Here is a 12,338-nt window from a genome sequence, read left to right on the forward strand (position 1 = left end):
CAATTTCTATTCTGCACCCTATTTTCAAGCACCCGGGTCTCAGGGATCTGATCTTTTCAGCTTTTGGGCTGTGTTCCATTATGGTTCATTCCCATGGACTATTGGGTTTTTTTTTTTCTATTCTCTCAGGCTCTCAAAAGTAAGTGAAAGAAACGTTCGATCCTGAAAGTGAACAATTAAGAAGAAACCATAAAAACGCATCCATCAAACACCTTTTTCTCCTGAACCATTTGTGAAAGAGTTGAGTTGAGTAGGGTAGAGAAGGATCAAATTAAGCCACAGTTTGATGGTAGGCCCTCCTCAATTAACAAGCTACTGAGGATGGTTGCTTTTCGACCTGCTTGCTATGTGTTACAATTAGGTGGATGGTCCATACATACCTATGGATAAACCCTAGCTGCTCCATAAGATCTACTTCCTTTTTTCACAAATGCTTTTGAAAGCTGAAGGTTGAAGGTTGAAGGTTGAAGTTTGAAGGTTGATGGCTATGTGTGTGGTAGTGGGTGGGAGGAGGCCTTATTCCTCATTCCACCTTATCACATGCAATCTTTTAGTAAATCGTTACCTCTCTCTCTCTGTGTGTGTGTGTGAAAAGACCATTGGAATAACTGACGTGAGTTGATGGCTGGACCCATCGAAATAAGTGGGCATCTCACGATGCGCTGTGCGCGCACCTATCATGGAAAGAGGGAGTGGGAAGAGAAGGAAGAGAAGGAAGAGAGAGACTTTTTGCGAGGGGGAGAATCTGTTATCAGACCATGTGTTTGTTCAACGGCCTCAGAGAGAAGAGGGACCCACGCATCAACGATGGCTTTCTTGAGTACAAACAGCGACAAGCGTCTCGAGCTACTTAAATAATTAAAAGTTGATGAAGTCTACTCCACTGGGAATTTTTTATTTGGTTTGATCTTTGGTAGCGTTGAAGGAGGGGGTTTCGATTTGTTATTTTAGTCTTTATATATTTATGGTCGCCGGCGATGCCCACTCCGGTTAGCGCTGCTAGGCAATGCTTGACACCCGAGTCTGCGCACGCGCTTGACGAGGCTGTTGGCGTCGCACGCCGCCGTGGCCACGCTCAGACCACTTCTTTACATGCCGTCTCGGCTTTCCTTGCGCTGCCCTCGTCTGCGCTTCGCGAGGCATGCACACGCGCTCGCAGCTCTTCCTACTCCCCTCGCCTTCAGTTCAAAGCTCTCGAGCTCTGTTTTGGTGTTGCACTCGATCGTCTCCCTTCGTCGCAGGCCCTGGATGAACCTCCCATATCCAACTCTCTTATGGCTGCCATCCGACGCTCTCAAGCGAATCAAAGGAGGCATCCCGAAGGCTTCCACTTCCATCAGCAACAGCAACAGCAACAGCAGCAGCAACACTCTTCGCTTTCGTGTGTCAAAGTTGAGCTTCGACAGTTGATATTGTCCATTCTAGATGACCCTGTTGTCAGTAGGGTGTTTGCAGAAGCGGGCTTTCGAAACTGCGATATCAAGTTAGCAATTGTTCGCCCGCCTTCGCTACCGCTCATTCGGTATCCTCGCCGGTGCCCTCCAATCTTCTTATGCAATTTAACTGGTGGAGATTCTGAGTCTGGTCGACGGAGTTTCAATTTTCCGTTTCCTGGTGTCGCTGGGTTTTCTGGGCTTTCGGATGTTGACGATAATTGCAAGAGGATAGGGGAGATTCTTGCGAAGAAGAACGCCAGGAATCCATTGCTTGTGGGCGTTTGCGCTCATGACGCAGTTCAAAGTTTCGCCGAATGCGTACAGAGAGGAAAAACAGGTGTCTTGCCTACTGAGCTATCTGATTTGAGCTTCATTTGTATCGAGAAGGAGGTTTCAGAGTTTATTTCAGCCACTAGGATTGAGGATTCGTTGGGTTCGAGGTTTGAGGAGTTAGGTCGATCCGTAGGGAGTTGTTCTGGGTCGGGCGTAATCTTTAACATTGGAGACTTGAAAGGTTTCATTACTGATAGCTCGGTTGATGTTGTGAACTATGTGGTATCCCAATTGACGAAGCTGTTGGAGCTTTACCATGGGCACTTGTGGTTGATGGCGGAAGCAGCAAGTTATGAGACATATCTGAAGTTCCTAAGAAGGTTCCCTTCTATAGAAAAAGATTGGGATTTGCAAGTTCTGCCAATCACCTCTCTCAAACCTTCCATGGGACTCTACTCCCGACCCCACAGGTGGGTGACCTTTATCATTTTCTCCTTAATGTCTTCACCTTTCTCTCACCAAATCCTACCTAAGTTATCATAGTTGAAGGTTTCAGATTTTATATCCGGAGAAAGAGTGTTTTTAAATCCAGTATAAACTTAGGACCGAATTTTCACCGTGAGTGAAGGAAAACTTTCCCCTCAGAACTTATTTGGTAGTTCTGAATAGTTTGTTGTTGTTTGCCAATATCTGTATTTGCAATCTTAATGTTGTGATTGTGTCAAGATTGTGTCTTAATACTCATCGGATGTGTGCGGCACAGCCCAACAGCTGGATGCTCCTCCGCACTCCCTGGGCGCTGGGATCACTGGGGAGGAGCTCAATCCGTCTTAATACTACTAACCTTGGCGCCATTGTTTTTCTAGAAAGGTGCCATCACTACCAGTGATATGTCGTCCTCAGTTAAACACTCTGCTGTGGAAAGACCTTTCCTGGAGATTAAATCTTAGGATCTCACCTTCTAGGTCACAAATACATATTTAATTGTACATATAACTGTAATTATGGTGCACACGGATAGGGATGACTGGATGAGTATGCAATGTTTTATTCAATTATTTATTCATGTACCTATTTCTTTTTATAATTTTGTCAAGTTCAAATTGTTGAACGTTTATGATCATTGGATAGGTTCCTTGTTGGAATAGATGGTCCCCTCTCATTCTTCATATATTGTAGGGAAAGTCCACAATTTTGATTTTGATGATAATTGGTGAACTTTGAAAATTACCTACAACAAATCTACTCCTATTGTACTCAAGAAATATCTTTTCCCCCAATGTTGGTGAACCTTAAATTTACCATCAAATATGAGGTAAACATAGATTTTTCCAAATGTTAAGCTTGTTATCATTTCTAAATTTGCTTATTTTTTACCTTGATCTTTTCATAAGACAGTTATATGGCCAACAATGATGTATGGAGCTGATTTTGGGAAGTGAAGAAACAACTTATAAACAAACTGCGTGTAGCTAAAACGAGAATCTTGAGATGGATGAGTGGTAAAAACTAGAAAAAGATAACACAAAGAATGAACAAATTAGAGCTAAATTAGGAGTAGCTCCAGTATATGTTAAGTTGCGATAAAGTCGTTTGAGGTGACATGAACATGTGCAACAGAGGCCTTTGAATGATACAGTATGGATGGGTGATTTGATTCAGATTGAAGGAGCTTAAATAGCTAGGGGTAGGCTTAAAATAACGCTAGGAGAAATGGTGAGGAATGATATGCATAGCTTAGGATTAGTAACAAGTATGGCTTTGAATAGAGCTGATTGGAGAAAAAGGATCCATGTAGCCGACCCCATTTAGTTGGGATAAGGCTGAGTTGAATTTGTTTATCTTTTTGTTCACAATCATTTTCCATTTTATTCTGTACTTTTGCCGTGCTTTTTATTTATTACATATTTTTATATCTAACATCTATTAATTTTCTTAACAAATTAATATATTACATATTAAAATTTTGTTTGTATGTCAATTTCATCGAACCTTACACACAGCTTTCTCTGTTTGTACGTTTAAAACTCAGTTCCCTTGATGAAACTGTCCCCGTCTACTCAAATATACAAACGACTCCCATCTACTTGTATGTGTACTACTATTTCTACTAAATCTGGTTTAAAATATTTATACTTTTTAAACTCTTTTTACACTTTTAATCAGAGTATTTGTATTTGGGAAGGTGGAGGGAGACATGCTATTTATAACTGCCACATGATACTATGACAGCTTGCTTGCCATCTAAATTTGGTGCACAATTAGGCCCTACCCTCTTCTATCCAGGCCTAATAGAGTTTGATGCCATGCCAAAATGAAGAATCAAGTAATATTTGAAAAGTTAAGAGATGGACAAGATGGTTAACGGTTGAAAATAGGGGAAAGTCTAATACATAGTGAGCTATATGGTTGAGCTGGAAACCAAACTTGACATGTGGCCAAATCCATGGAGCACCTTATCTATTGAATGGTTCAGATGGGCCAAATCATCCAGTTATTCAAAATTTGGCACCTGTTGTGCGAGGCTCATCGCAGTAGATATGCTACCTTTTACCCTATTTTATAATATGTATTTAAAGGTATTATATATTTGTTAGAAATAAAACGCATGTTTATGTTTATGTACAACAGTCAATGGTTTTGTGACCTCTATATTATTGATTTACTTCACTTGTGATTTAATTTTGTTGAAATTTCTAAGTTCAGTGGTTCTTTTGTCAATTACAGGTCAGCTTCTGGTTTCAGAATAACTTGAAGTAATTTTTTTTTGGGGGGGGGTGTTGTGGGTAAAAGTTTGATGAAGAGCTTACTTGTTTATATTCTGATATATTTTGTGTAACTGCTCAAGTTGCCACTATTGATTGCTATGAGATTGGAAAAAAAATTCAAAGGGACTTTTTATGAGAGCCTGGAGGAATGAAATATCTCTTTGTTAAGTATAGATGGTTGTGGCATCCAAAGCAAATATGAGCATTAGATTTAGGATTTGAGAACCATGAACAAGGTTCTCTTGGTGATAATGTGATATGGGTATAGAGGCTTACTATTTAAGATTAGGTTTCATGGAGGAGTGGGGTGGGGGCAACATATGTTGGTTTAACTCAAGGAGGTGTATGTATCAGATGAAGCAAGGAGAAAGGGATCGCCACATGTGGACTTTGTGGATGGGCTTGGGTTCAAGGTGGGACTGGGATAGGAGTGAGGTTTTGTGAAGATGAGTGGTGTTGGATTTGATGACTTTATGATATTTGCATGAGACTATAGCTAATCACAACATAAAAAGATACTTCCTTAAACCTAGTGTTTGAAATACAAAATGTGGTGGTGGTCTGATGCTATTTGTTTAGAGAACTTCTTCTGGATAATGAACTTGAGGAGTGCCTCAACTTTCTTATGTTGTTAGATGGAGACTTATATTTCGGTGGATGAGGGTGACAAGCTGTCGAGTCATAAATGTTTGAGGTGTCTGCCTTGCAGATCTGTAATGCGCTCTGTTGGGCAGGAGATAGGGAAGTACTGCTAATGCAGTGTGGCATAATTGTGATTCTGTTTGACAACTAAGTATAATATTTTTCTGCATATATCTATATTTTTGGAACCTTTGAAATTTGATCTGCTTTATGTCATCTTCTTTGATATCTAGATCCATGTGTTCACTTAGACTTCTGACTATTGTGTCATTGGATCTCACAGTTCCATGCTTCATGATACAGCTTGACGGAGTCATTTGTTCCATTTGATGGATTTTTTTCTGCACCATCTGATCCGAAGGGACCATTAAGCAGCACATCTGAATCTGTTTCCCGTTGTCACATATGCAATGAGAAGTATGAACAAGAACTTTCTACCATATTAACAGGGGGATGCACAGTTTCAGTTGGAGATCAGTGTCAATCAAGCTTACCTGCCTGGCCGCATGCAGCTGAACTGAACCTAAACTGCAGACTGGATATCGCAAAGGTGTGTATTGTTGTTGAAGTTATCTCTGGGTTCCTATGATTTGGTCACTTTTGTCATACACTAAGAGGAAACGTGAAGTTCTAGTCATGTTAATCATTTAATGGATTATTGTCTACATAGTGATATTAGTGGTATGCAGGCAAACTTTTCTTTATTATCTATTTAGAGAGGTGGGAAATTTAAGCAGGGCAAAACCATTAAATTTTTAATCCTAGAAATTTTTCTTTTTTCCTTTACTCTCTTCCTCCCCACTCAGAAACTGATCTTGTTAGCTGATTCATAATTAACTACCTTGCTTCTTCTGTATGGTGGAACTGTAGATGTACAATCAGGTGTGGGTGATATGGACATAATTAGGTTCCCCCCCCCCCCCCCCGTTTTCTTTTCCCAGGAGCGGGGGTATAGGAGTGAATGGCAGGTTCTTTGCTAGTTTTTATTAGGAGATGCCTTGGTGGGTAGTGGGAACTAAGGTCTGCATGTAATGATGGCAGCGAATAGCCTGTTTTTATGGTTCACTCCCAGTTGGTACCTCAGGCAGAGATTTTAAGATAACTATGGACGGCAGATTGTTCCATACCAATACTGTTCTGCGTTGTTCTGGAATCCGGATTATTCCTGCTGCCTGGTACCAATATGGATCAGGGGTATGAACTATCTAATACCAATTTTTAAAATCATTCCCCCAGGTTTTCTTGGTGAGAACGACACATTTGCATCAGGAATACAAACAGTTCAATACCGATCTTTAAAATCATTCCCTCAGGTTTTCTTGTTGAGGACGACAGTCTATTTTCTGGGGCATGTTGCTTTGGAAGGCTTTATTAACCTAATTTTATGCAATATACTTGGTATGATTCATCACTAATATACCTATTCTGTAACTGCATGGAATAGCTTGTTAAAAAATATTATGTAAAAAACTTTTTCCATTATTTCAGTGCAGGCCAGAGATGATGGATCGATATTGAATACTAAAGTCTTGAGGCTGCAGAGAAAATGGAATGATATTTGTCTGAATCATCGCCAAAACTGCCGAAACGCTGAAGTGAATACTTATCCGGCTGGATCCCGGAGTCTTCCAACTATTGTAGGTTTTCCATTTGGTGTAGATGGTGAAGAAAGAATTGACGATCGCAATGGAAGCTGTAAAAATGCTTCCCTAAATGAAAGCGGATGTGAAGATATTATTCCTTCCATGTCTATGAACTTGGAGAGGGTTCCCACTCCTGAACTGAACAGGTCTATTTCGGAGGTTCCCAAAAGTGAGAACGAGAATTTCCTTTCCAGACTACAAGTAACACCTTCTAAGAGCAAAAACCTCGAGGCAGAGGGTATCTGGTCCCCCCAGTGCACTCCATCCAGTTCAAACATGCCAGATGGTCATGCATCACCTTCCTCTGCAACTTCTGTGAGGACGGATTTGGGGTTGGGATCACTTTATGCATGTACAAATAAGGAACCAGGGAAACCAACATGTCTTTCTCTTAAAGAACATCTGCAGGACTGTTCTGGTTGCTCTCCCACCGAGATTGATGTGGTTAACAGCAATGTTTCAAACCGTCCTGCGCAGGCACCCTCCTACCCTGGTCCTGATTTGCGGGGCGCATTTGATCCAATAGATTTCAAGAACCTGTGGAGAGGCCTTATGGACAAGGTTGGCCGGCAAGAGGAAGCCATACATGCTATTAGTCAAAGTATAATCCAGTGCAGAACAGAAGGGGTAAGGTGTCGTGGTGCAAAACAGAAAGGAGATTTGTGGTTCAATCTCCTTGGACCTGATAGGGTTGCAAAAAAGAGAATTGCCTTGACCCTTGCAGAGGTAATATTTGGCAGTAAGAAAAGCCTTATTTGTGTGGATCTAAGTTCCCAAGACGGTAGCAACTGTCCAAACATGATCCTTGGTTGCCATGACATAAGTAGTTATGATGTGAAATTCAGAGGGAAGACTGTTGTTGATTACATGGCTGGGGAGTTAAGCAAGAACCCCTTGTCAGTGGTCTTCATTGAAAATATTGAGAAGGCTGATCCACTGGCCCAAAGTAGCTTGGCCTCCGCTATTAGGACCGGTAAATTTTCAGATTCGCGTGGAAGAGAAACAAGCATAAACAATGTGATCTTTGTTGTAGCCTCAAGAGTAACAAAAGGTATGGAAACCTTCTTTTCTAGAAAAGAACCTGTTAATTTCTCTGAGGAGAGAATTCTAGGAGCTCAACGCAAGCAATTGCAAATTTTTATTGGAGGTGCTCATAATGATTCCGCCAGAAGCAAATCAAGCAACAATTCAAATGTATTGGTTACTCCTAGAAAAGGAATCTCTGGTTTGTTTGTGAATAAGCGGAAGCGTATTGATTATGGTGACCCAGCAGAGCAGCGAGAAACCTTGGAGCCGGCCAAGCGGGCCCACAGGCCATTAAATATAAATCTAGATTTGAATCTGCCTGTTGAAGAGTTGGAGGCAAATGATGCAGATAACAGAAACTATGACAGTGACACTGTATCTGAGAACTCAGAGGCTTGGTTGGAAGAATTTTTTAATCAAATGGATGAAACAGTCATTTTCAAGCCTTTTGATTTTGATGCCCTTGCTGAAAAAATATTGAAAGAGATCAACAAGAGCTTCTGCAAGGCAATTGGGTGTGATGGTCTGCTGGAGATTGATGCAGAAGCCATGGAACAGATGCTTGCAGCAGCATGGTTATCAGACAGGTATGAAGCATTAGAGGATTGGGTGAACAATGTTCTTGGCAGGTGCTTTGCTGAGGCTCGCCAAAGGTATAGCTTCTTAGTTAGGTCTGTTTTGAAACTTATTCCTTGTGAGGGCCTTTCAATGGAAGAGCAAGCACCTGGAATTTGCCTTCCTGCACAAATTATCCTGAATTGATGCGAGATTTTTTTTTTTTGTAGTTTTTAGATGTAAAATAACGTAGCTTTTTAAGTATCTCTTGCTTTGCCTGTTAATCCCATTGTTTTGTTGGGGTTTTCCAGGTTGTGTTTGTGTATTGTATTTATCACTAAACTAGAGAATGTATGATTGCTCATATTCAATGTTTTCTCCCTCTCCTCTGCTGTTTCTTACTCATATTCAGTTAGATCCAATTGAATCCTATATGGGTGAATGAGGGTAATAAGCAAAACCTATTTCAGAGTTGCCAGAGGATTTAGGAATTGAAATCTGAGACCATTTATAGTTGTCTGGTTCATAGTCTGATCAGATTTTGCCACTCTGGTTAAAGCTCCAACTGAGGTGCAATTGGAGTCTTTATAGCTGAATCATCTAGTTTTGCTACGTTTACCACTCGTTGTTGGTCATTCTGACTGGGAAATATATGAGGATGACCTCAGTAATCCACATGTCAAATGCCAGGTGTATCTCAACCATACAGTCACAATTGGGGTCTTTTGCCTTTTTATTTTTGGGAAAAGGTTCTCTGAGCCGCTAGGGCAGAAAGCTAATATGTGAAGAACTAATATTGCTCCAAAATTTGACTGATGATGTGACCCATAAACATGAAGGAGGATTGGGTTTGAGAGAATGTTGTGATCTCTAGTGTTCTAATGGTGTGTTTGTATTGGTAATGGAGCTCTGACTAGGTTTTGGGAGGATCCATGGATCCCTAAGTAGGATGGATATTGTTTACCTTCTTCTTATTCAAGAATCCTTATCTTGGTAAGGCTCTATCATTAATAATGAGTAGAACATTGCTCTTTTGTCCAGCCTGCTACTAAACTCCATAGTGTTTGTTATTCTTGATATCCAATTTCCAACCAAGGTTCTAGGTTTTGGTTTCGAGCCCAGTTTTGACTAGGCTCGAGGAGGGCGGCAGGAGGAGCACCCTATATGGAAATTCTCAGTTTTTAGTCACCTCCCCATCAGTGGATTCATTTCCCCAATATAGCTTACATCCCGAATCCGATCAATTATGGCAAGGGGTGGTCCTCCATCTGTCCCAAGAATTCCTCCAAACCATCCCTACCTTTGGCCCTTTTTTTTTCTCTTGATCACGTGCCTGTGCCTTTCCCGGGCGCCCTCCCCCCCCCCCTCCCTTTGCTCCCTGGACTGCAAAACCTATGACTTGATCAAGTGGATCATCAACCAAATCCATTGCTTCATCGACTGGATCAGGATCATCGACTGATGGACCTGCTACCCTTACTACCTTTGCTACTTGTGCTACTGGATTGACTTAAGCGACTACCGATATTGATGGATTTGGTTCTTCGATTGAATCAATAGAATTATAGTAATAAGCTTAGCAGTCTGTAGGATTTGCTTCAATGGATGTATATTTTTTTTTTCTGAAAGTTTTGTTGGTTGGTTTTGAGGGCCAAATAGTCAAATTAGGTCCTAAAAACTTTGATGACACTCAATTGTAGCTCCTCTAAACAAAATAGAACTCTTAGATTTTAAAAAAATCACATCTAAAATGATAGTTTGACTTCAGGCCTTAGGTTGGTAAGTGTACCTTGTATAAATGGAATCAACATGAGGAACTCAATTGAGAGCTACTACTAGGGTATAGATCCCTAGAGATATCCTAACTTAGGGTATAGATCTTTGAACCGTGAGGGATTCAATTGAGCGTCACTGCTATTACATGGTACCTATGGAACTGTCACCGACATATATGATTAACTTAACCCTGTAGGATGGCTGCAAGAGATCTAAGAAGATCGTATAATTGATGACTATTCATCGACAACGACGGTGCCCCAACAAGCACACTATTTCTTTTTATTCTGTCACTGGCCATATGCTCTTTAGCAATTCCTAAAATTCGGTGAATATTGAATACCTCACTTTTTGTAAATCCGAGCCAAGGGGGCAGGTATGATTGGAGCGGTTCAGCCTATGCCTACCTCTTGCGCACCTTGGATATCCTTTCGAGGAGAGGTCCAGACATCTTGGGGACCTGGTTTGTTCCACATGTATGCTCTCAATATTTTGATCTTGGCAATAAAGAATATAGAATGAATGATGATAATGTTTTTGCAGCTTTGGTGTTTTGAATATTTGGGAGTTCGTGCACCAGTACTGAATGTGCCATTTGTGGCAAAGTTCCCTTGGGCTGGAAGGTGGGCTCTCTCAAATACAATGGCCATCAGTATCTAAGATTATGATAGGGTCACGTTGTCTATTGAACGCATTGGAGAAAGTATGAATTTTTCCTTAAAATATATTTAATATTTTTTATTTTCGCTTTTTTAGTTTGTTTTTGTATTTCTTTTTTATTTGTTTAGGAAATGAAATGGCATCCTTGTCCCTTCCAGGTGGATTGGGATCTTGGTCGACAATGTTTTGCCCTTATCAGGCAAACTGTATGGAAGCCTTCGAACTTACACAGAAGCGGACCCTCTTCAGGAGACCGAATGGGGATGCTTGGTATTTGGGTGAGTGTGTCATCGACCAATGGTTGGGTGAGGAAGAGAAAATTGTTGCACGAGCTCCTCCTCAAAGTATGCTCAAACCATAAATGCTCACAGATGAGGAGCTCCAACGCTATTGTAGACTTATTGATGGTAAAGATGGATCAAGGTGCCAATCAAAACCTCAAGTCATAGCCCAGACATGGACCGAGGTGGCTGGCAAAACCCCATATCATAGTCCAAGCATTTCAAGTTGATCTAGATGGACCAAGGTGGCAATCAAAACCTCTGGTCATAACCCCGACATTTTAGCCGAGGTGAAACCTCAAATGGCCGAGCTGCCCTAGTTGAGGTAAATACCCAATGGCTGAGTAGCCCTGGTCAAGGTAAACATCTGAAGGTTGAGCAGCCCTGGCCGAGGTGAGGCCACTAGCGATCGAGCTAAACTAGCTGAGGTGAGACCTCCGGTGGCTGAGCTGCCCTAGCCAAAAACAAAAAATGAGACGAGAGGGGAGAACATTTTACTAACTTAGACGGTTAGACCCATTTGGACCCAAAGGAGTAGACACTTGATATATATAAATTTACCCGCCTATGGGTAGTCAACATGTGGCAGAAGACTAGGTTATGTGACCATATGGGCCTTAAACTCTCTACCGTTGCAAAGAGATTAGGGACTCTCCATAAGGATAACTTTTCCTATGGGGATTAGGTTTTATCTACCCCGTGTCCTATAAATAAGAGGTTAGGGCATAAGTTAAAACAATTAATCTCTAAAGCTCATGCTTTTTCAACTTCCCAACTCATATCAGGATCGTTCAAATTTTTGACTTAAGCATTGGAGAATATCCTTTGGAATCCATTCTGACCCTCTCTTGCTCAATTATTGATTCTTGGTGCATAGGTCTTCCTAGGACAAGGCGAGGAATAAAAGACAATAAAAATTTATTGAACCCGAAGGAAACACTAATTTTTCTGAGTACTAATATGTCCCATCATCTGTCTATTATCCTACGGGTATAGCAAAGAATAAAAGGAATTTTGAAGAGAAGTTGGCAATGGGAAGAGAGATATAGATGAAATTAACAAATTTAAGAGCAAAATAATTATTAAATGGCTCCATTGGTATGAGTACGAAGGGTGTGAGAAGGGTACGAGTAACATGTGCGTGAAGGGAGTTAAGAATTTTAAGTCTCTTCAGAAATGGGGAAAAAAAATCCATTAAATATTTTACTTCACTTTAAATCCAAGAAAAGTGTGATATATCTAAAATATTCAATTGACCTGATTTGACCATGAGGATTT

At 40.8% G+C, this 12,338-nt stretch overlaps 1 protein-coding gene across 1 annotated transcript; it reads left to right on the plus strand.

Moving 5' to 3' along the window:
* The first annotated feature begins 727 nt into the window (after positions 1 to 727).
* LOC122661871 (protein SMAX1-LIKE 6-like) lies at positions 728 to 8,723 on the plus strand. The gene is made up of 3 exons (XM_043857382.1): positions 728 to 2,179; positions 5,423 to 5,669; positions 6,613 to 8,723. Exons 1-3 carry the CDS (start codon positions 978 to 980, stop codon positions 8,548 to 8,550), a joined length of 3,387 nt encoding a protein of 1,128 aa, XP_043713317.1. The 5' UTR covers positions 728 to 977; the 3' UTR covers positions 8,551 to 8,723.
* The last annotated feature ends 3,615 nt before the right edge of the window (positions 8,724 to 12,338 follow it).

This window comes from Telopea speciosissima, chromosome 1, assembly GCF_018873765.1.
Source record: "Telopea speciosissima isolate NSW1024214 ecotype Mountain lineage chromosome 1, Tspe_v1, whole genome shotgun sequence".
Classification (NCBI taxonomy): domain Eukaryota; kingdom Viridiplantae; phylum Streptophyta; class Magnoliopsida; order Proteales; family Proteaceae; genus Telopea; species Telopea speciosissima.

Bases quoted from the DNA above. Each gene is read 5' to 3' on its own strand.
- LOC122661871 (XM_043857382.1), top strand. From the start codon at position 978: ATGCCCACTCCGGTTAGCGCTGCTAGGCAATGCTTGACACCCGAGTCT. The intron at 2,180-5,422 runs GTGGGTGACCTT...TTCATGATACAG, and splicing joins CTCTACTCCCGACCCCACAG to CTTGACGGAGTCATTTGTTC. The intron at 5,670-6,612 runs GTGTGTATTGTT...ATTTCAGTGCAG, and splicing joins GCAGACTGGATATCGCAAAG to GCCAGAGATGATGGATCGAT.